The sequence below is a fragment of the Thalassophryne amazonica genome, chromosome 17, assembly GCF_902500255.1.
Source record: "Thalassophryne amazonica chromosome 17, fThaAma1.1, whole genome shotgun sequence".
Lineage (NCBI taxonomy): Eukaryota > Metazoa > Chordata > Actinopteri > Batrachoidiformes > Batrachoididae > Thalassophryne > Thalassophryne amazonica.
In genome coordinates, this window is record NC_047119.1 from 17,346,941 (window position 1) to 17,369,513 (window position 22,573).

Below are 22,573 nucleotides of genomic sequence, written 5' to 3' on the forward strand. Positions count from 1 at the left end.
GCCACCTGAGGACCCTCTAGCAATTCCACCAACACTGCCCGAGGAGTATCCTCCGCATGAGGTGGGAAGACTACCATGCCAACATCAGCATCATGGATGATGCCAAGCTCATCGTTAGCATGGATGACAGCTGACTTCCCAAGCAGATCTTCTACTCCCAGTTGAGCGAAGGAAAATGGTCCAGAAGAGGGCAGAAGAAATGCTACAAGGACCTCCTGATGCACAACCTCAAGAGCTGCTTCATTGACTGGAAAACGTGGGAAGAACAAGCGAGGAACCGAGGCAGCTGGCGAGCAATGATCAATATGAAAGTGGAAGTCTTCAAAAAAATGTGGATGAACAACAGAGAGGAGAAGAGTAGAAAGATCCTGACTGGTAGAAGCTTCCCCCAGCAGCCATGTGCACTGTCTGTCACAAACCTCGCACGACAAGACGACAAGACTAGACCTGTTCAGTCAACTCTGTGCCCACCGTCCCGCCCAGGAACTGATCAAGAGAAAATCATTCATGCAAACAAGGGATTGACACAACGAATGCACCAAAATTCAAACTCATTTTTGAGGTGGAATTTGGACATATCCTGTGTACTGTCCGCTGGCAGACAGTGATGAAGCCATTATTTATAAGATGGCAGATCATCCAAGCAGAAAAAAATGTGATTAGTCCTCTTTTATTTATACTAGCATACTTCGTGAAGTATAAACCAATAATTTAATACGTAGACATTAAATATTTCACTGGCTAACTTTGCAGAACCTGAGGACAAACCAAGTTCTTAGTTTTTCCTTCACTGTGGAGTACATGAAGATTTCTTTGATTTCCCACTCGTGAGCAGTCAACATGTGACTGAACACCGGCTCCTCAAAGTTCAAGCCACCAACTTTGAGACTATATTTATTTACAATGCCCCAAAGTTCCAGAGTTACACTGTGTTGATGCCCTGTTTCTAATGGCGTGTTTAAATTTTTTCTAACCCCAGATGTTCCCAATTTACAATTGTTCCAACCAACCAAATAAAGCAATTGTTGTCAGTCAACTTGGAAAAACAGTTAGATACGTCAAAAAAAAAAAAAAAAAAAACAACTTTGTGTACTTCCTCAGTTCAGGGAAAAATTGCATCAGAAATTTGTCCAGGTTCTCATCCTAACAGCTCTTCTTGCCTCCAGACGGCTTACAGCGTATAGTGGATTTGTTTTTGTGTTTGTTTTAGAAGAATTAGCGCCGTCAATTAGCTCGGTCAAATTGTTGTCCATCAGAAAAACAAACTCCGCCCCCACTAGTGTGTGTGTGTGTGCATGGTTTGCAGTGTGCAATGGTACAAAATGTATGGAACCAAATTTGCATGGTAAATGGAACGCAACACAAATGAGAAGCGAAATCCATGTCACATGACATACAAAGCAACAATCAAATGACAAGGATCCACTCAGCCGTTTTATATAATTCTTTTTAGCGTGCAGTTTTGGTACTATCTGAAATGTGCTATTGCATACCCCAACCACCACGTGCGCTTACACTACCAGGGGCACCGTTTAGCTAAACATGGTGAAGTTTGATTTGCTGGTGGATGAGGATTTGAAGGAGGTAATTGACGGTGCTAATTCTTCTAACACACACACATAAAAAACAAATCCACCACGCCGTAAGCCGTCTGGAAGCATGAAGAGCTGTTAGGATGAAGTTAGGAAGAAAAGCTGGACACATTTCTGATGCAATTTTTCGCTGGTGTGAGGAAGTACACAAAGTCTTTTGTTTTTTGTTTTTTTGGAAGTACACAAAGTCAGTACACGACATCACGGACGACATCGTCAGAATTGTTTTCTGTAAATTGACTGAGAACAATTTCGGACTCCTATATTTAAAGTTTGTGTTGGACTGTTGACGTCAAAGCACCAGTGATGAACACCAAAATGTACGTCCCTTTTCTGTTGTTTATAAACTAATAAAATATCAAATTACAAGGATCTGTTTTTGCTGTTATATAAAACAAATGAATGCTTTTTTATTCTTTCAATGGAAAGAATACCATTTGCATCGTTGAATGGTATGTTCTATCTTTCACCTCATGAAATTACTCTGATTTGATCAATAAAAACAAGCATAACTCAAAGTTCCTGTTCAACACGCTGGCAATATTATTCATGCACAGTCACTTGTAAGTCGCTCTCCCTTTTCAGCACAGGACTTCTTGGATTACTTCAAGAAGAAAATAAGACATTAGGTTGAACATATCCCAGCATGCCTTAAACCAGCCACCACACCCCGCTATTGAGGTAAATGGTAAATGATAAATGGACTGCATTTATACAGTGCTTTTCCATCTGCATCAGATGCTCAAAGCTTTACAATAATGCCTCACATTCCCCCCCGATGTCAGGGTGCTGCCATACAAGGCGCTCACTACACAACGGGAGCAATAAGGGATTAAAGACCTTGCCCAAGGGCCCTTAGTGATTTTGCAGTCAGGCTGGGACTTGAACTGAGGGTCTTCTGGTCTCAAGCCCATCGCCTTAACCACTAGAACATGGGTGCTACGACTGAGGTATTACCTAGATTTACAGAATTTGATAGTATCCCACTATGTGTGCTGACAAAACTCGTAATGTCTACAAAAAGCACAACCTATACCAACAAAACTGTCTAAGGACCTGTGGCCCACTCTTGGGCCAACTGTGCTGGAAATTGTTAATTTCTCATTATTAACTTCTGGATCTGTTCCTAAATGTTTTAAATCTGCAGTGATTAAACCACTACTTAAGAAATCCAGTCTTGACCCTAGTGTTTTGAAAAAATATAGGCCGATATCAAATCTATTATTTTGTTCTAAAATTCTGGAAAAAGTGGTTTCACGGCAGCTCGTGGACCACCTTACTGAGAATAATCTTTTTGAGTCACTGCAGTCTGCCTTTAGACAATATTACACCACAGAGACAGCGCTCACTAAAGTGGTGATTGACCATTTCATTGTAATGGACCAGGTTCTGGTGCTGTTAGATCTCAATGCTCCGTTTGATACCGTGGATCATCATATTTTACTCGACAGGATGGAGAATCATTTTGGGATTACTGGAAGTCGTCGTCCAGTCGTTCTGATTGTGTTTGTACAATAACACTACCTCTAAACTTAGTGACATGAAATTCGGGGTTCCACAGGGATCTGTCTTAGGCCCCATCCCTTCGGCATACACTGCGGCATTTTGGGATTGCCTTTCATTGCTATGCTGATGATACTCAACTGTACATGCTGATAACTGCTGGTAATCTCATTCACATAAAATTAGACAATTTAGACAATTGCCTTGCATCAGTGAGAAGCTGGATGTGTAATAACTTCCTGCTTTTAAACTCTGATAAGACCGAAATGATGGTTCTTGGTCCAGCAAGACATCGGCATCAATTTGATCAGCTAGCGCTTTTCCTCGGTTCATGTGTCACATCGTGTGTTGGCATGTCATACACATCATGCGGACAAACTGAGGAACCTTGGGGTAATTTTTGATCCTATGTTGTCGTTTGACCTCCACATTAGAGATATTACAAGGACTGCTTTCTTCCATTTGTGAAATATAGAGAAGATTCTTCCCATCTTCTCTATGGCTGATGCTGAGACCCTGATTCATGCATTTGTCTCTTCTAGACTGGATTATTGCAATGTTATATTTTCTGGGTTGCCACAGTCCAGCAATACGGGTCTTCAATTGGTTCAAAATGCTGCTGCCAGACTTTTGACACAAAGCAGAAAGTTTGACCTACTACCATTTTGGTGCCTCTTTACTGGCTTCCTGTCCCTGTGAGATCAGATTTTAAGGTTCTGCTGCTGGCTTATAAAACTGTTCACAGACTGGCACCGCACTATTTAGCTGAAGCTGATCTACTTAAATCATATGTACCGGCCCGGGCTTTGCGTTCACAGGACGCAGGATTTCTTTGTGTCCCTAGGATGAATAAAAACTCTGCGAGTCATACAGCCTTTTCTTTGGAATGATCTCCCTGTGTCAGTGAGGCAGTCGGACTTTCACGTCCAGATTGAAGACGCATTTGTTTTCTCTTTTATATGATTAGCATATTGTGTTATTATGCTTTTTAGTTATTTATTTACTTTTTTACTCATTTATTGTGCTTTTAATCTTTAAATTATGCTTTTTGATCTTTTGTTCCATTTTGTTTTTTGAGTTGTTTTCTGTGAAGCGCCTTGGGCGAGGCTGTCATGATTTGACGCACTATAAGTTGAATAAATTGAAATTGAATTGAAATATTCGTAACACTGAACTCATGAATATTCATTATTTGAATATCATTCAGAACGATTCATGAAAATATGTTGTCTCTTTTACCTTTCTGCAGTTCACATCTTTGCATTTGAGTTTCTCATCTGGGTATCCGTCAATGTCGGTATCCTTTCCGCACACATATCCGTTACCAGCCCAGCCGATCCCACACTAACGAGACAAAAGAAACTCTTCAGGAGCTCACACATGAACCACAGTCGTAAAGTTGGTGTGGAGTGGAGTCCTACTTGACAGGAGATGTAACCGTCCCTCTCTACGACACACTTAGCATTGCTGTCACAGGGGTTGGTCAAGCTGTTGCCACAGGTGACTTCTGGCTTACATCCCTTCACCTGATCACCTGTGAAGCCGGTCTTACATCTCCCACAGTGGTAAGAGCCCTGCACCGGAATGAAGGAAGCTGTTTAAGAACATCTTTCTGCACAGGTGAAGTAATTGCCAAACATGTGCCAGAGCTGCCTTACCGGTGAGTTGTGACAGATTGAGTTGGCAGTGCAGCCTCCATTATTGGGTGCTTTACACTCATCGATGTCATTACACACCTAAAGTTTGCATCAAGAAATGTAAGTCATGAAATAATCCAAAAATGTATGATATGTCCATTTCCACACACTCTGAAAAGATTATATATATATATATATATATATATATATATATATATATATATATATATATATATATATATATATAATCAACTCCAGTGCCCCAAGTAGCTAATACCTACCATAACCATATCATATTTTAGCCAAATTCTAAGAAAAATCCTTTCATAGTGATGTATTGTTTCCTTTTATCTTTCTGTAATTTTTATACTGTATTATTTTCATTGCCTCTGCTAACAAGGTTAAGTGGCCATTGGTATTAACATCTGTGTTAGTAGATTTTTCAAAATGTTTTTAGCCAAACTGCATGAAAGGTGGTGAAGTGACCTTTCTTGTCAAGAAGTAAAATCCAATAAATATAGATGTTTATTGTGCTGCAGAATTGTATTTTGTATAATTTCACTATATTGATTTAAGCATTGTCAGTTGGAGCTTTTTGCTCTTTTTTTTTTTTGACATTTTAATCAAATTCTTTAAAAGATTTAGACTGTAATTTAAAGTAAAAAAAATACAGTAGTTTTCTGTTTTATTTTAAATATATATAAAATTCTGAAAACAGTCATTATCTGTAATAAACCAGTTGTTATTTTAGGTGTGATGTTTTTCCACATACAAAATAACTAAATAAAATGCACTAGATTTTTTAATACTTTCTTAAATTACATATAAATGAATGGCATAAATGATCTATTATTAAATATGGATCACATTATATAAAGGTTTGTGTTCATATTCACAATTTAACTTTTTTTAATTTTGTAATTGTAATTTTAAGATTGCTGCACTTTTAGTGAAATAGCTCTACCGACGGTGTTTATTCATAATGAAAATATAACTGTTTCTTTGTGAAAGCTTTTACAAAAATACAGATGAATGTATTTTTTGTCACATCTTTTGAAATAAGACTTTTGACTTTAATTTTAAAATTTGTATTTCACAACCCGTGCTGTGATTTGCTGCCAGTCTTTTGACCTTATTTTTATTTTTTGAAACAGTGAAGAAGAACAACAACCCATTGAATTTTGGTGTTGCTCAAGATATGCATGTGGAATTTTGGATTAGATTTTTGTTACTTTCATTTACACAGCAAACATGGCATTTTATTAATTTTACAATTTGAGTTTTTTTTAATACATTGTGATCAACATCTCAAAATGTTTTAAGGGAATCTCCACAAATGTTTGTTCTTATCCAAACAAATAATCCATGAAATGCTTGTGTTGATAGAGATATGGATTATTATTATTTTTAAACTGTATTTACAAACCAAACATGAACATTGGCTGATGTTTGACCAGCTTTCCATGAAGCTTACAGGTGATCTTTATGAAATGTGATGGAATTACCATGATTACCAAGAAGAGGTGTTGGATCAGAAGAATTTCTGGATCAGATATTCCAAAAACATTTTGGATAATTTCTCAAAAACTAGCACACTAATCTTGACAAAACATGTCCAAATCCTTATAATGGATTTAGATCTGTCATACAGAAATGTAAATTTGGAAGAAAATGGTCAAGGCCGTTTCGGTAATATAAGAAACTGAGCCCCAATGTTGTTACTCTCAATGTAAAATTCCAGGATTGTTCAGACTTGGTGGACACGTACAATCTCAGAGTGCCCTTCTAGTGGACAAACTGTTGGACATTATGGACGATGCAGTCACTCTCTGCACATTGTCATCGGAAACCAGAGAAGCCTCTTCAGCCACAGACTGCTCCTTCCCAAGTGCAGGACCAACAGACTGAAAAACTACTTTGCCCCTCAGGCCACCAGACTATATTACTCCTCACTGGGGGGAGGAGTAACAGGAAGACAGAGGACGGGAAGGAGAGGAACAGTAGTAGCCAGTAAACCAGTATTGATCAGTATGTCTATCTATATTTGTGTATTCATATTTGCAAACAGTTTTATTTTTTACTTTCACTTTGATATTCTGTGTGCTTCTTACCCTGTGTGCTGCTATACAATGCTTCTGGAATCCCAGTTTCCCTGAGGGAGTCTTCCCAAGGGATCAATAAAGTTCTAATTGAATCTAATCTAATCTAGTTTTTCATTGCATTATTTCATTCAGTCTTTTACCTGTTTGTTGGTCTGCGCGAACACAATGCCCACGCCCTCCACTGGCAGGCCGGTGTAGCCCAGCGGACAGGCTTCACAGCGAAAGCCCGGGGCCATGTTCACACACGTCACTCCAGGGAAGCAGGGGTTAAACTGGCACTGCAGAAAGGAGGGCACAAAGTTTGGCGAAGCTGCAAAATGTATGCGGGTCTCACAGGGCTTCTCCCCAAAAGCTTTTAGTTTTGATGACAGTTCTGCTCATGCAATAAAGAGAATGCTTAAGGGGCCGGTCCTCAGAAAAGAGGTCACTGCCAACAGGAAAAAACACCGGAAAACACACGCACATCCGAATCCTTGAACTTCAAGACTTATGAAGACCTCTATCAGAATCAGTTGTTCCATAAACCTCTTAATGTTTGTCTTCCCTGTTAGCTGACCCCCATAATTTCCTCATTTGGCCTTTTAGACCTGTTGTGATAATCCTACTTGAAGATTACTGCAGCTCTCTGAAAACATGAAAACCTATTAATTAAATCTGTGACATTCATCATAAAAGTTTATTTCAAACAATTCAACTATTTAGCTTTACTCCAAACTAAATCTTTAAAAAGTAACACCATCAGCCCAGACAGTTGTTTCAGTAATTCCAAACTCATTTTCCAAATTTGAGCACATGGTGGCAGCTATTCTGTGTGATTGTCAATATAACTCAGGTTCACACTTAAAGTGGTCATATCATAAAAGAATTATAGCCTATCAGTATATTTTATTATATATATTTATTACATCAGTATATTTTTTTATTTTATCTACATTAGAAAATATAAAGTTCATAAGTACTGTAGTACATAAACCTTAAAGCATTTTGCAATATAGCAGAATAAAATATTCGGGCATATGTAACGTACTTGAAAAATTTGAAAAGGAATAAGCATAAGCTAAAGCATTAAGTTTGTGTCACGTGACTATTAAACATGCCACCTTAAAAAAAGAAAAAAATGACACAAAACCAGCAATTTGCTGATGTGTGCAGCCTTTAGTGATTAAATGCAAGACATTTTAATAAATTTATGCAAATTTATCAAATTCCATGATTGTGATTAGAATACATCATAAAGAAGTATTTAAATACCAAAAAATGGGATTGAAGCAGCACGTGTAATTAGGTATATGTGTGTGTATCTGTACAACAAGAATATAATATAGTTTAATCATATTTATATATTTGACATAAGGGAGGATGTCATAGCAGCAGATTCATCAGTTCAGTAAAATTTCAGTAAAAAGTGATGCAAAATATTGGCTGAAATAAAAGGATTAATATATGAAATAGTTTTGACTGTGTTGAATGTTTGGTCTCCAAAGTAAAGGTCAAACAAGGTCGATGTCCACTGGATTCTATGACGTGTGACATATGTTACCCCGTAACATAACTAAGTATGATAGATGGTGTAAACTATTCTTTTTAGAACCCTATTAAGCCAAACAATAATTTGCATAATTTGTTACTGAAATTGGAGCAGTTTTAACTTTTGACCCCTGTACAAACTGAAACTGACCTTTGTCACTATTTCTGCTGTTTTTACCCCATACCTCCAGAACATTCAGTCATAGATGGTCCAAACTATACCTTTTTGGAATTGCTATGATAAGACAAATAATGTGGTATAGTTTTCAACATGACTGGAGCATTTTTACATTTTGACCTCTGTGTAATTCTTCAGTGACCTCTACCTGGCTACAGCTGCTACCCTGGGACAGCTGTACATTTTTGTGTAGGCCATGGTACACCAAGGCTGGATTCTAAGTGTCATTTTGTCACCTTAAGTGGTACTGAAAACCTGCTTGGCCCACAGACTAACTAGAATGACTATATGTAGCCTTGGAATATCAAGATTTTCTGGAACTCAAATCTGTTCTTGAATACAGAGGTCCAAGAACACACACACAAGGACACATATACACACTTAGACATACCTCATCTACATCATCACAGTTAAAACCATCTCCAGTGTAGCCATCAGGGCAGGGTCCACATTCAACGCCATCCAAAGTCTCGATGCACATATCGTCACGGAAACAGACGCCCGGCGCACATCTCGGTTTCACTACGTCATTTCCACCCAGTCCTTTAAACAAAATAGAAAATAATTCATTTTGTTGCACTCAGTCCTTGTCACAAAGGCTCTTCCAGAATCTGACTGTCACACAGTCATAACTAAACATTTATTTTTTTTTTTTTATTATAACTCTAAAGCCATTTGAAAGGCTAAAGGGGAAGACCAGACATCTTTGCCCTAACAATACAAAATGAGTTATATTTGAAGTGAGTGCATCTTACCTCAAATTAACCTTCCTGTGCTCCATGTCATCAAAATATAGGCATACTTTCTATTTCAAAAGTGACCAAACAGGTTTCATTTTCTCTGGAAAAATCTTTTTAATTCTGCTGAGTACTTTTAAATTGCACTAATGTATACATTATCAGATTTTATTTTAGTTTTGATACTGCTAATATTGTTCAGAGTTATTTTCATTAGTTTTGTGGTAAACTTGAAAACTGCATCTTCATTACATATTTACACACAGTTTTAATGCTTATTTTATGTACGTACAATGGTAGATTAACACATGTTTTTTTTTGTCTTTTATTTGCCAGTACTACTGTTTTGTTGAATGTACTTTGAAACCTTTTGTGAAGAATGTAAAAAAGGTTTGAGTTGTTTTACAAGCAGAAATTCTCTCACTTGGAACCCTGGAAGAGTAAGTTAGCGTTGTGGTTTTGGCTAACTTCTACACTTAGCTTTACCAGCTAGCATCAGTAGAGCTAACAGCTATGAGCTCTTAGCTAACCTCAGGTGTCATTCTTTTCAAGTAAGTTATGAAATACTTTTATCAAAAAAAAATTATTTTCCTGCTCCAGTTTGGAGTTAATGATTTTACATCATATGTGTCACAGCTTTTTTGATGAAGGTGGAATGTTCTTAGCAGCACAACTCGTATCAGTATACAAGGTTTTCAGTACAAGAAGCAGGGTTGGAGAAATTTCTGTGATTTTAACCTCTTTGCTGTTGAGCTTAAAGGGTGACACTTTCCAAATATAAAAACATGGTGACATTTGACATGACAGTCACCATACTTCATGGTGATTAGCATGACTCTTGTAGCATATGATCTTACCACAGGCCTGACACTCCGAGATGGTGTTTCGGAGAAATGAGGTCTCCTTGACCTGCAATAAATCAAACAAAATCATGTTTATTTTAAGTCAGGGAAACTGTCAGGGATGCCACAAGTTAGAAATCTAGGCCCGTATCCACGAAGCAGCCTAGGCTTAAAATAGCACCTAGTGATTCTAAGAAAAATCGTAGAATTCCTTGAATTCTTACACATAAAGAATTTTCCCTTGGTAAGATGAAAATTGTCTGCAAAGCACCTTAGGCCTTAAGAGAGCTCCTAAGGTGCCAAACTGGTAAGAGGGGGGCTTTTAAGAAGAATAAGAGTGTCTTAAGCAGAGACGATGGCAGAAAAGAGAGAGGAAGTAGAGATATTCTCCATATGTAGGATGACAGTGAGTCAGTAACACACTAATGGCTTGATCTACGTAATTATTTTATGTTAATTTACTGTCTTAATGTATTTAGAAATTGTTTAGGTTCTTGTTATCATATACACACTATTAATAGTATCATGAATTATATTAGTAGTAGTAGTAGTATTAATATTGTTATTTTATGATTACTTCTACGAGGTCTATTAGATAATAAACCGACCCTTTTATTTATTTTTTTTTAACTATATGGATTTGAATGACGTGCGATTACACCAATCATGCTTGAACCCTCGTGCGCATGCGTGAGTTTTTTCACGCGTGTCGGTGACGTCATTTCCCTGTGGGCAGGCCTTGAGTGAGATGTGGTCCCGCCCTCTCGGCTGAATTCCTTTGTTTCACACGCTGCTCAAGACGGCACGGGTTGCTTTATCAAAATTTTTTCTGGACCTGTGAGGAATATCCGAGTGGACACTATTCGAGAAATTAAGCTGGTTTTCAGTGAAAAGTTTAACGGCTGATGAGAGATTATGGGGTGTTTCTGTCGGTGTAAGGACTTCCCACGGAGCGGGACGTCGTGCAGCGCTTCCAGGCGCCGTCGTTGGCCTGTTTTGACCTGAAAACATCCTAATTTAAGGCTTAATTCACCCAGGACGTCGTGAGAGAACAGAGAAGATTCAGAACAGGCCGGCATGAGGACTTTATGCGGACATTCCCCTGTTTAAGGACATTTTTTAATGAAAGACCTGTGCGCAAATTCGCAGTCGTTTCCGTGACGACTCGGCAAATCTGTGTGCGTCGCGACAGGAAAAACACCTCCGTGTTGAAAACCATTTGTAAAATTCAGGCGGCTTTTGATGGCTTTCAACAAGTGAGTAACTGAGAAATTGTTTAACAGCTTAGGCATGTTCCAACTTGCCCGTTAAGGTTTCCAACGGAGGTGTTTTTCCTGTCGCAACCCCCCGCGGTCGGGTCCGGCCCGACATGCGACTCTGCCCGCACGTTCTTTCATTACAAAATGTCCGTTAACAATGGAATGTCCGAATAAACTCCTCATGCCGACTTCTTCTGAAAGTTCTCTGTTCTCTGATGACTTCCTGGGTCAACAGAGCCTGAAATGTGGAAGTTTTCAACTTGAAACGGCGAGACGCTGCCACCTCGAAGCGCAGATCGCCTTCAGGCGCCGTGGGCCGTCCTTACGGCGATACTACCAGACCAAAATCTCTCATCAGCCGTTAAAATTTTTACCAAAAACCAGCTGAATTTATCAAATGGTGTCCACTCAGTTGTGCCTTACAGTTTTGAAAAAATTTTGATCAAACAAAGCAGCAGTCTCTGAGCCATTCCTAAACAATGAAAAAATCGACGAGAGGGTGGGTGACTCCTCACTCAAAGACTGCCCACAGGCGAATGACGTAACCGACAGGCGTGAAAAAACTCTCGCATGCCCACGAGGGTTCAAGCATGTCTGATGTAATCACACGTGATTCAAATCCATATGGTTTTTGAAAAAAATAATAAGGTCGGATACTTTTCTAATAGACCTCGTATTTTGTCATTTGACTTTAAATGTACCACAATGGAAGTGTTTTCACTTTCTTGTGTCATCCATGTATTTTTAACATTTATAATTACATTATGTACTTCCAATGAACGTACTAAATAAACTCATGCACGCATGCACACTTTTAATATATAGATAATCGGCACGTGAATGAGGTACATTCAAACATTTTCAAGCTGTGTAACAATTCATTTAATTTTGCTAAATTTCATCATCATGACATTACACATATCATGATTACACATCTTAATACAGTACAGGTTATATGATTGGTTGATTTCACTGTCCATTCATAACTAGGAGGGTGGAGCGCATTTCTTTTTTGTTTCTCTTTCCCTTTCCCTGACAACCAATCACAGCTCTTAGAGGACTGCGTCATGCCTAGCAATGGGGTCAACCCTGCCTCCTCACAAAGATAGGAGTTTCTGTCCCCTCCTTGCTCAGACTTGCTCTCAGACACCTCTTGGATCTCTAAGATTCCTTGCCAGGAAATTTCAGTCTAAGTTAGGAGGTCTTTGAGATGGCTTTCAGTTGTTTCGCGGATACGGGCCCAGGGTTACAACTGTTTCAGGGGAACTGTTTGTGGTATTTACCTGCTGAATGAGGACATCTTTTAGCTCATTTATCACCTTCGTTAACTCCAGCATCTGATTAGACAGCTGTTTTGTGTTAACCCCTGAGACAGACAGACTGAAGTTTAATCGAGTGGTTGCTTGAGCGTGACGTCTAGCTATTATTTTTTGGCAGATGTGGTTGTTTTCTTGGGAAACGTTTGCCTGTTTTACTGAGCAGTCTTCCACAGATAGAATCTTACCCAGAGTTTGGACAGAGTCTCTTTGTTGGTAATGACATTCTTGTAATGAAGCAACATTCTCAAACGAGTCCCCAACCACCAGCTTCAGCTCCTGTATATTGTCCTGTTGGAGCAAAACAAATCAGAATTTGGCCATGAGCCATATGGAGCCCCATGAATCCTTTGATAATGTAAAACCTCCATTATTGCATGCATGCGCAGATCACCTGCTCACTGGCTGGCATGGTCTTTAGCTCCACAATACCATAGCCGGTTGGCAAACCCTGGAACACAGCAGGGAGATCCCTGACTGTCTCCACGAGCCGGCAATCCAGATGCAGCTCCACCCCACCCGGACCCGGCTGCTGCAGCCCCCGCAGGTGGAACAACAGCCGGTGGATTTGGCCGTCCGCCAGCACTAGGTTGTTGAAGGTTACCGAGCTCATCCTCTTGTCACTCCTCAAGTAACGTAACACAGCTGAAAGCGTGAGTGAAGTAGATAAAATGAAAAAGCAAAAGTGATTATCAGGTGCAGGAGGAAGAGGGGGATGTAGTGCATAGAACTGTAGTCAAGGAATGATATTATCAATAATACAGCAGTGGGAGACAGGAAATAGCTCCTGCGGGCAACATTATCCTGCACCCGAGTCTCTTTGATGCAGTCATACCTCTGTTCAACCTCCCCATCACAGTGAACTCAAAGTACTTGGTGTTGTCCCTGGGGTTGTACAGGCCAAACACGGTAGTTCCGGTCTTGGGCTGCAACTTGAAGGTGGTTAGGATGAAAGCCTCCTTTACCCCTTGCTCAATCAGACCCCCCTGCAGCAGATCTGGCAAGCAATCAGGTGAGGTAAGCAGATCGTAGACTGAGGAAACAGAAGCGTTGAAGCTTGTGAGTAACGAATGACAATGAGTATTTACGACCTGTAAACATTAAGTGTTTTCTGAGTAGACAAGATGATGATGGTTTGAGCTTATGAGCTGTTGTGTCAATCAGCCAGTGAAAACTGGGCAGAAATATTCAGCTCAGAGGCACTGCAGGGTGTGTTAATGTGCACTGACATGAACATGCCTGTGACTCACGCAATAGCACGAACATTGTCATGACAATCCCACCTGCTGTGTTCACAGCTGGACGCTGTTCTTTGTTCTACTGGCTGCCACGCTGGATGCTGCGTATATAAAATAATTATTTCGTAGCAGATTAATCTTTTTTTTTCTGCAAATTGGCTGTTGAAGACGGCTCTAAACGCATCCTGAATCACAGAGGAGGCTGCAGCGGGAGCTGTTTGCACGCGCCTAACTACCTGCAGAAAGCATTTTGAGCCGTCTGAAAAGGTAATTATTTGTCATGTTTACATTGTCATGGCTTCATAAAACAGTTGTGTGTTCTTTCCTTCTTGTGTGCAGCTGTTAAAGTATGTTTATAACAGATTTAATTTCTTGTTATAATCCTTCAGACGAGCTGCACTCTGATGCAATCCGCTGACATCACCACTCGCTCTGTTCACTTCTTCTTTACTCCACTTGACGAACTGCACGTCGGGTTGGAGATTAGATCGCACCACATAGCACGACATTTGTGCGTGAAAGATTTTTTTGAACATTTCAAAATTCTCTGTGTGTAATTCTCTGGCATCCTGTCTGCACCCGTTAAAGACGAGTTTACTCTCCAGCACGCTGTTGCATGACTCAAAGGCATGTTCGTGTCAGTGGGCATTTAGACCTTGTTATCGATGGATGGTTTTATTTCTTGTTTTATTGCTTTATTTATATTAGGCAGCGTAATGGCCAAGTTGTTGGTGCATTTATTCCCAAAACCAAAGGTTCTTAGTTCAAGATCATCTGTACCCATTTTGCATACAGTGTGGCAGTGCCAAATCAACACGTGGATCCATGCCGGATCTGCTTGAAAAAAGGGAGAACTTACACTTTATTTATATTAGATATGTGGAAAATATCATGTATGTTTTATGGCAAGCACCAGAATTTTGCACAGACATTGTTGGAAAGCTCAGTTTTTTCTTTTTCTTGTTTTTATTTATTTATTTACACTCACTCAGTCATCTTCAACCGCTTACTCCAATTAAGGGTCGCAGGGAGACGGAGTCTAAAATGGACTGCATTTATATAGCGCTTTTCCATCTGCATCAGACGCTCAAAGCGCTTTACAATAATGCCTCACATTCACCCCGATGTCAGGGTGCTGCCATACAAGGCGCTCACTACACATCGGGAGCAATAGGGGGTAAAAGGGCCCTTAGTGATTTTTCAGTCAGGTGGGGATTTGAACCCAGGATCTTCTGGTTTTAAGCCCAACACCTAAACCACTAGACCATCACCTCCACCGAGTCTAATACAGCAGTCATAGGGCATGAGGGTACTGTCCAGGGTACACCCTGGACAGGATGCCAGTCCACCACAGGGTCACATAAACACACACAATCACACCTGCACGCACACATACGAATAATGTAAAGATTCCAGTCCACCAAACCTGCATGTCTTTGGTCGTGGGAGGAAGTCGGAGCACCCGGAGGGAACCCACACAAACACGGGGAGAACATGCAAACGCCACACTGAAAGGCCACAGGTGGGACTCAATCCCATGACCTTCTTGCTACGAGGCAACAGTGCTAACCATTAATCCACCATGCTGCCTTATTTATACATATCAATGTAATTTTGGTTGGAATGGAGTTACTATGCAAGAAAACATAGAAGGCAACACCTCATTTGGGACTGACATATATCTGGGCACATATGTGAAGCAATTGTGCATTTTATGGTGAAAGCACCAAATTTTGCACAGACATCGTTTGATATATAATAAAAATTTTAAACAATTTACATATCAGGGGAAGTTCATGTTTTTCCTTGAGGATAATAAATAGCAAAGTTCAAAGGGGTCTCCATGCGGTTCAAGAATACCTTCAAAATGCTTTATTTTACAGCCATACTGATACAAATGAAGTATCATTTTCAGTGTTTTCTTACACGTTGAATAGGGCTGCCACGATTGGTTGACTAGTCACGATTACGTCGACTATCAAAATCGACGGCGACTAATTTAATAATCGTCAGTTTATTTTTTAATGTTTGTAAAAAACTGCTGCTGTACGAGGTCTGTTAGAAAAGTATCCGACCTTTTTATTTTTTGCAATAACCTTATGGATTTGAATCACGTGTGATTGCGTCAGCCTAGCTTGAACCTTCGTGCGCATGCGTGAGTTTTTTCACGCCTGTCGGTTGCGTCATTCGCCTGTGAGCAGGCTTTGAGTGAGCACTGGTCCTCCCCCCTTGTCGGATTTTCATTGTGAGGAAAATATGTGAACGGCTGGAGCAGTGCTGCATCAAATTTTACCAGGAACTGTGAGAGACAACCAGGTGGACACCATTCGGAAAATTCAGATGGCTTTCAGGGACGATTTTATGGGTATCACACAGATTAAGGAGTGGTACAGCCGGTTTAAAGATGGCGCACAATGGCGGAGGACGCGCCGCGCTCCGAGCGGCGATCGACCTGCTGAAACGACCAGATCATTTCTAAACTGAACGCTGTGTTGATCCGGGATGTCGTCTGACTACCAGAGAAATGGCAGAAAAGGTGGACATAGCACTTTTCTGGCACATTCCAGTGTTAAAGGAGATTTTGTCATGAAAACAGGAGCGGAGGAATTCGCCACAGAGCCGCTAATGGCATGGAACGAAAGCACCTCCGTGTTGGTCTCACAGGACATGTTGTGACATGCCCAGGTCTTACACAATTTCTCGGATACTCACTCGACTGAAAAGCCACCCAAAACCGTCTGAATCTTCTGAATGGTGGAAGAGCTGGGCATGTCCCGTGAGACTTCCAACACGGACGTGCTTTTTGTTCTGCGCCATTATGTGGCTCCGTCCTGACGTGCGAATTCCGCCGCACGTCTTTCATTACAAAATCTCCTGTAACAGTGTAATGTGCCGAAAAAGTGCTATGTCCACCTCTCTTGCCATTTCTCTGGTAGTCAGACGACGTCCCGGATCAACACAGCCTTCACTTTGGAAATGATCTGGTCGTTTCAGCCTGTCGATGGCCGCTCGAAGCGCGGCACGTACTCAGCCGCTGTGGGCCATCTTTAATCCGGTTGTAATGCTCCTTAATCTGTATGATGCCCATAAGATCTTCACCGAAAGCCATCTGAATTTTCCGAATGGTTTCCACCTGGCTGTCTATCACAGTTTCTGAAAAAATTTTGATGCAGCAAAGCGGCAGTCGCTCAGCCATTTTCCTGACAATGAAAATCCACAGAGGGGGCTGGACCACTCCTCCCACAAAGCGTGCTCACAGGCGAATGATGCAACCGACAGGAGTGAAAAAACTCACGCATGCGCACGAAGGTTCAAGCTTGGCTGATGCAATCACACGTGATTCAAATCCATATGGTTTTTGCAAAAAATAAAAAGGTCGGATACTTTTGTAACAGACCTCGTATCTTCTGCTGCCTTTGTGTCCTTGACACACATGTGCAGTAGCGGTAATCAGGGTAAGCCGTGATGTCACCGGAAAAGTTATGCCCAAAAAATATCATGGCTGGCGGGTTTGTTCTATCAAGTTGAGCTCCGCACCATCTAACGGCAATAATCTGCTTTAAAGACAGTGTGCTCATCAAATGTTACTTTTCAAATTGAAAAGGCGCTTATTACTGTATTGTTATGTAAAGACAAAAATTATGTGGGTTTTCTTCAGTGGGGGAGCTCAACTCAACGGTGTTAAAGTCCAGGGTAGAGATGCATGCACAGTTGCACGGCAGAGCTCATCTTTGTGACCATAGGACCTTTCTGGCTGGGACGGCGGTGGGATCGAACCTGGACGGCTCGCACTGAAGACCATTCCTTTACCAGGTCAGCCAAAGGGGAATTCCCCATTAGTCAAGCTAGCGGAAACGTCTTTTTCAATCAAGACCCGGGACCTTCATCCCGCTACATATCTCCCCACCATTTTTGACTTTGCCCCGAAGTCACAGGTGCATTTAAGCATGTTCTGTGACTACCCACATCCTGTTCGTGATGCCAGATTGTGACTGTAGGACCTTTGTGGCCGGGACGGCGGTGGTATCGAACCCGGATGGCTCGCACTAAAGACCATTCCTTTACCAGGTCAGCCAAAGGGGAATTCCCCGTTAGCCAAGCTAGCAGGAACGTCTTTTTCAATCAGGACCCGGGACCATCATCCCGCTACATCTTGATGGGTAGTTCATTTCAAATGGAGCTCAAATTTCTGATTTCTGACTGTGACAAAGAGGGACAGTCATCTCGGTGAGCTAATTGGCTAGTTAGGCACTAACATATTGATAGCTGTAAACTTTAACATTAACAATGATGATTTCATTAGCGTTAGCACACATGGGTGATTCTTTAACTATGGGCACTATTGGCCTTGTAAATGTAATTTCCACCACACCATTGCCTTACAATATAAAGCGCCTTGGGGCATCTGTTTGTTGTGATTTGGCACTATATACATGTGCTCTGATGTCACTCTTTATCTCCATAGAAACTACCCAAACAATCTTTCATACAAACTGTTTAAAGGGACATTAGTGTTGTGGTGGAAATTACGGCAATAGTGTGGGACAACTACATTTTGTTTAAAAAAAATCATAACAGTTGTATGACATTGAATACCCCAATTATGTTTTGATTATTTTACTGATATTTTATTGAGATATTTTAAAACATTAGAAAAATGTTTCTTTACCATTCATTTTTATCATTGAAGATCAAAAGTCTGGGTGTGGGACAAGCACAAAACGGCAATATTTGCATATAATGATGCTGAAAAAAGGTGAAAAAGTCATCATAGACTACTAGAACAAATTTCTTAACACACTTTCATTGTAAAGATAACTATAAAAGTGTGAAATTTCCCCTTTTTTCTGTTTTTCATACAATATGATCAAAGGACATAAGTGCACATAGTCTAAGAATCACCCACATATGTTATGTGTTTGCTGTAGCGTTATAACAGTGATGTCATGTTTGAATAGGAAATGTGATATTGCTAATATTTGAAAACGCTACATTACAGTGCTAAAAATATGTTCCTCTTCAGTGGATGACTTTGTTATCAAGCCAACAACACGCACACCTGGGCAAGCAAATAACAGCTGCATGCTTGTGCAATAACCCGCAATTTACATATGATCTGTTTAGTTGATGAATCGCAAAAATAATCTGTGACTAGTCGATTATCAAAATAATTGTTTGTGGCAACCCTAAGGCTGAACTCATTCCAACCACAATTAAACTAATTACAAAGAGAAAGGCAAAATAAAAAAATGTATTTTTTAAAAGAAATAATGCCTGTGCAAAATTAGGTGGTTTTACCATAAAGTACACAACGCTTTCACATATCTGGTCTGCTGTATTATCGCTAGAACAGGCAAAGGTGTCATATTTACATGCATTGAACCAAATGCTTTGAACTGCCAGCAAGACATTATGCTCTAGACCTCATCATTAGTGGTTTCCTTTAATAAAGTTACTGGGAAACTGGGCAGGTCACAAGAGAATGTGCAGTGGATCTGTAGTTGGCCATCTGCACACATCATAAATATGCAAGTGCGCTAAAATCATTCTACCAGGCCCGCTGTTGTGAGGCAACAAAATTGCTCCCAAATGCTCCCAGAGATTGGCCTTCGTTAGCCGTGATTGCGAAGCCTGATCCCCTGATGAGCTTCTTCCTTCTTCCTTTTATCTTTCTGCTCTGCATGTGTTCCCCCATGGTTCCTCCATCTCAGGGTATATTTCAGAACACCAGTGAGCAACACAGGGCTTTAAAAAAATGCATGCACTTAAAAGTGACAGGACGGCAGAAAGTGTTTACTCATTCAAATGCAGTGTATTGGACTTTTAATTGGGTCCAAAATCCCCAAATAGAAAAAAGCCCACAACAAATCATAGTTTGTTGTGGGCTTACCCAAGTTTGTAAAAACATGAAAACATGTGTAGTTGCATAAAAAGACACTGGTCATGAGTCTTTGGGGGAGTCAGGGTCTCTTTGCACCTCGCATCCTACCTGGTTTAAGCCTTTGATTAACCTCAGAATTCAGGTTTCTTAACACTAGTTCCACTGAAGGCTGTGAAATAAATGAAAGCTTTACCCACTCAACACACCACATGCTGTTCTGAAGTATGTGTCTCTTAGCATCTACCGGGGATCAAGGAATGACATCAACACTCGCCTGCAGCCTTTAGTGAAACACATTTGACATGATGGGGTCCGCTGAAAGGTTTCTAATTCGACTGAGAATGAGTAATGCCACATGGACTAAATTTAGTAAATGTTCTTTCCAAGTCTTTTGGTAATTTTGTTTTTCCCTTGGTATGGTGGGATTTGGTTTCATAAGAAGAACAGAAGAAGTAAGGCCAATACAGGCTGGATTCTGGAGCATTTCAGCTCAGTGTACTTCCCCAGCCACAGCCAGTACCTACTTACAGTTGGGTAGACGAGACAGATGGTGTCTTGTGCAAGGGAACAGATGGGTAGCATAAGTGGGAATCAAACACAGGTCTATACATTGATAGCCCTGATTAGTACTTGACTGGGAGACCAACTGGGAAGACTAATCGCACAAACTCATTTGTGCCTAAACTAAATTCATTCATGGGCTTAAGATTCAAAATGGCGTCCAAAATGGCTGCCAATCGACCCTTATCATTAAAATACATAGTAGGAACAAACAATAGACTTAATAATGACAGAAATCATTGGTGTTTTTGTGAAAAAACAAACAAACAAACAAACAAACCTATTTTGATGGCCATCTTGGACGCCATCTTGGATAACTGGCTTGAGGCCAGTTTTTATTTTTGGGAACATCCTGGTTGTGTTTTGGGGTCATCTAAGGAACCTAAAAAAGTTGGTTGGTAGTACTGCCAACAATAAATCCAGCAGCAACATTTTGCTGTTTTTATGATGCACTTTAAAACTTGTGAGCTTTCTGTTGTATCTTTTATCTTGAGAAGGATGTGTTTTGGGTGTGCTGGGAATTTTTTTTTTTTATCAAGATGAAAACCCAGAGATTTCAGCTCCTGATGAGCTGATTTTAGACAAATTAATCAGATCCTTAAAGTACGAGTTTAAGAACGTTGTGCTTTGGGAATGTAAAATAATACACTTTGCAGCCTTAATTTTCTATGACACTTTTTGAACTTCGAGTTAGGCAGACAATGAGTCATTGTCAAGGGGAAATGATAGATGATGAGCCGCATTAATCTGGTCTTGCTTTATACATAACATCAGGCGGCTCTTGCCAAAAGAGCACAGGGATTAATGGGTGCATGAAGGAATGACATCAATCACACAGCAGACTTGTGAGAAGATGATAAACACCAACATTGCTATATATTATCCCCAAGCTTTAGTTTAAAAGTGACCTTGAATAAATTTGTGTGCGTAGGAGACACACAGAGTGTTTGTGTGATTTGCAGATCATATTGGCGCCCAGATCTTCTCTGATTATTCCCATGTGTGTGACCCAGCTGGGACCCTGTCAGAGCCAGAAACCTAATACCCCCACTGAGTCCAAGTAATAAAGAAGATCTGATGAGATAGATTTCAACAACACAGCAACTTTACTTTGACAGCAAGATGATAAAGCTACTGGGTTGAAAAAAACAAACAACCAAGTTCTTCCTTTTTCTTTTTATTTGTCTGCCTCCTGCTATAAAACCATGAAAATGATCCCACTGCTTCACATTAAGATTTTTATTCATAGCTCACCCCACGTCTGATCCTTTGTACTATTTGTATCTGCGGTTTTCATGCCGTTTACAGTTTCTGTTACGAAAAGAGTGCAAAAAAAAAAAAAAAAAAAAAAAAAAATCAAATGCCATTAAATCTTTTTGTACATTTTATGGTAGTGAAGGATTGCATCACATCCAATGTGTCAATTGAAGCTACACAAAAGCAATGCAAAAAGTTAAGTCATTTCTGGAAACAAACAAACAAAAAAACAACAAAACCAAAACATTTCAAAGTACACTCACCCAAAGCCTGGGCTTCAACACGTAAGCACACCTTTAAAAGCAGCTGTGAGGCCACAATCACAACTGTCCACAGACCCATTTTGTCCTTCCAGCTGTTCCTGGATCAGTAGTTTGTCTGCACTCACTTATCTGTATGTACCAGAGTGGCACTTCCTTGTATGTGAGTGTGCTTGCCTCCTGTTTTGGGAATCAGCGGTGAAGTAAGGCTGCCATTGTAAGTCCAAAAAGCTGCTGCTGCTGCTGACGGTGTTGGTGTGTGTTGCCCAGTTTGGTGTGTTGTTCTGTGTGTGTGAATGTGAAGACAGAATCTCACTGAGGGAGGAGCATCGAGGCCAGAACCTGCTTTTAAGACCTGCAGACGGCCCCATGCAGAGAAGGAGTGCATCAGCTCCTATTGGCTGCAAAAGTGCACGTATGGTTTACAATAAGCAAGAATTCGTGTTCAAGCACTGAACTCAGTGTTTCAACCCAGAAATGATTATTCTTGTGAGTACAGAGTGTCTTCGGACTGCTTGTTACTTTCACACTTTGGCTACAGGCCCACGTTTCCCCCACAACCTCTGTCTAGTGTCAGGAACTGAAACAAACTTCCAGTGAGCGAACGCGTACGACCTGCAGGTCGTCCGTATATCGACCACCACATGACCATCAAAGATGAAGCACACAGGTCTTGGTTATGT

The 22,573-nt window shown here is 40.4% G+C and overlaps 1 protein-coding gene across 1 annotated transcript in view; it reads right to left on the minus strand.

The window, feature by feature from the left end:
- The window catches only part of thbs4b (thrombospondin 4b), a 38,465-nt gene extending 16,308 nt beyond the window's left edge, over positions 1-22,157 (minus strand). The window contains exons 1-11 of the mRNA XM_034192170.1: positions 21,894-22,157; positions 13,529-13,726; positions 13,088-13,338; positions 12,882-12,984; positions 12,661-12,743; positions 10,134-10,185; positions 8,931-9,082; positions 6,975-7,112; positions 4,754-4,831; positions 4,517-4,669; positions 4,335-4,439 (exon numbers count right to left, since the gene is read on the minus strand). Of these exons, the coding sequence (XP_034048061.1) occupies positions 4,335-4,439; positions 4,517-4,669; positions 4,754-4,831; positions 6,975-7,112; positions 8,931-9,082; positions 10,134-10,185; positions 12,661-12,743; positions 12,882-12,984; positions 13,088-13,338; positions 13,529-13,726; positions 21,894-21,972 (1,392 nt within the window). The 5' untranslated portion in view covers positions 21,973-22,157. The remainder of the gene's footprint in view (positions 1-4,334; positions 4,440-4,516; positions 4,670-4,753; positions 4,832-6,974; positions 7,113-8,930; positions 9,083-10,133; positions 10,186-12,660; positions 12,744-12,881; positions 12,985-13,087; positions 13,339-13,528; positions 13,727-21,893) is intronic.
- Positions 22,158-22,573: the final 416 nt, after the last annotated feature.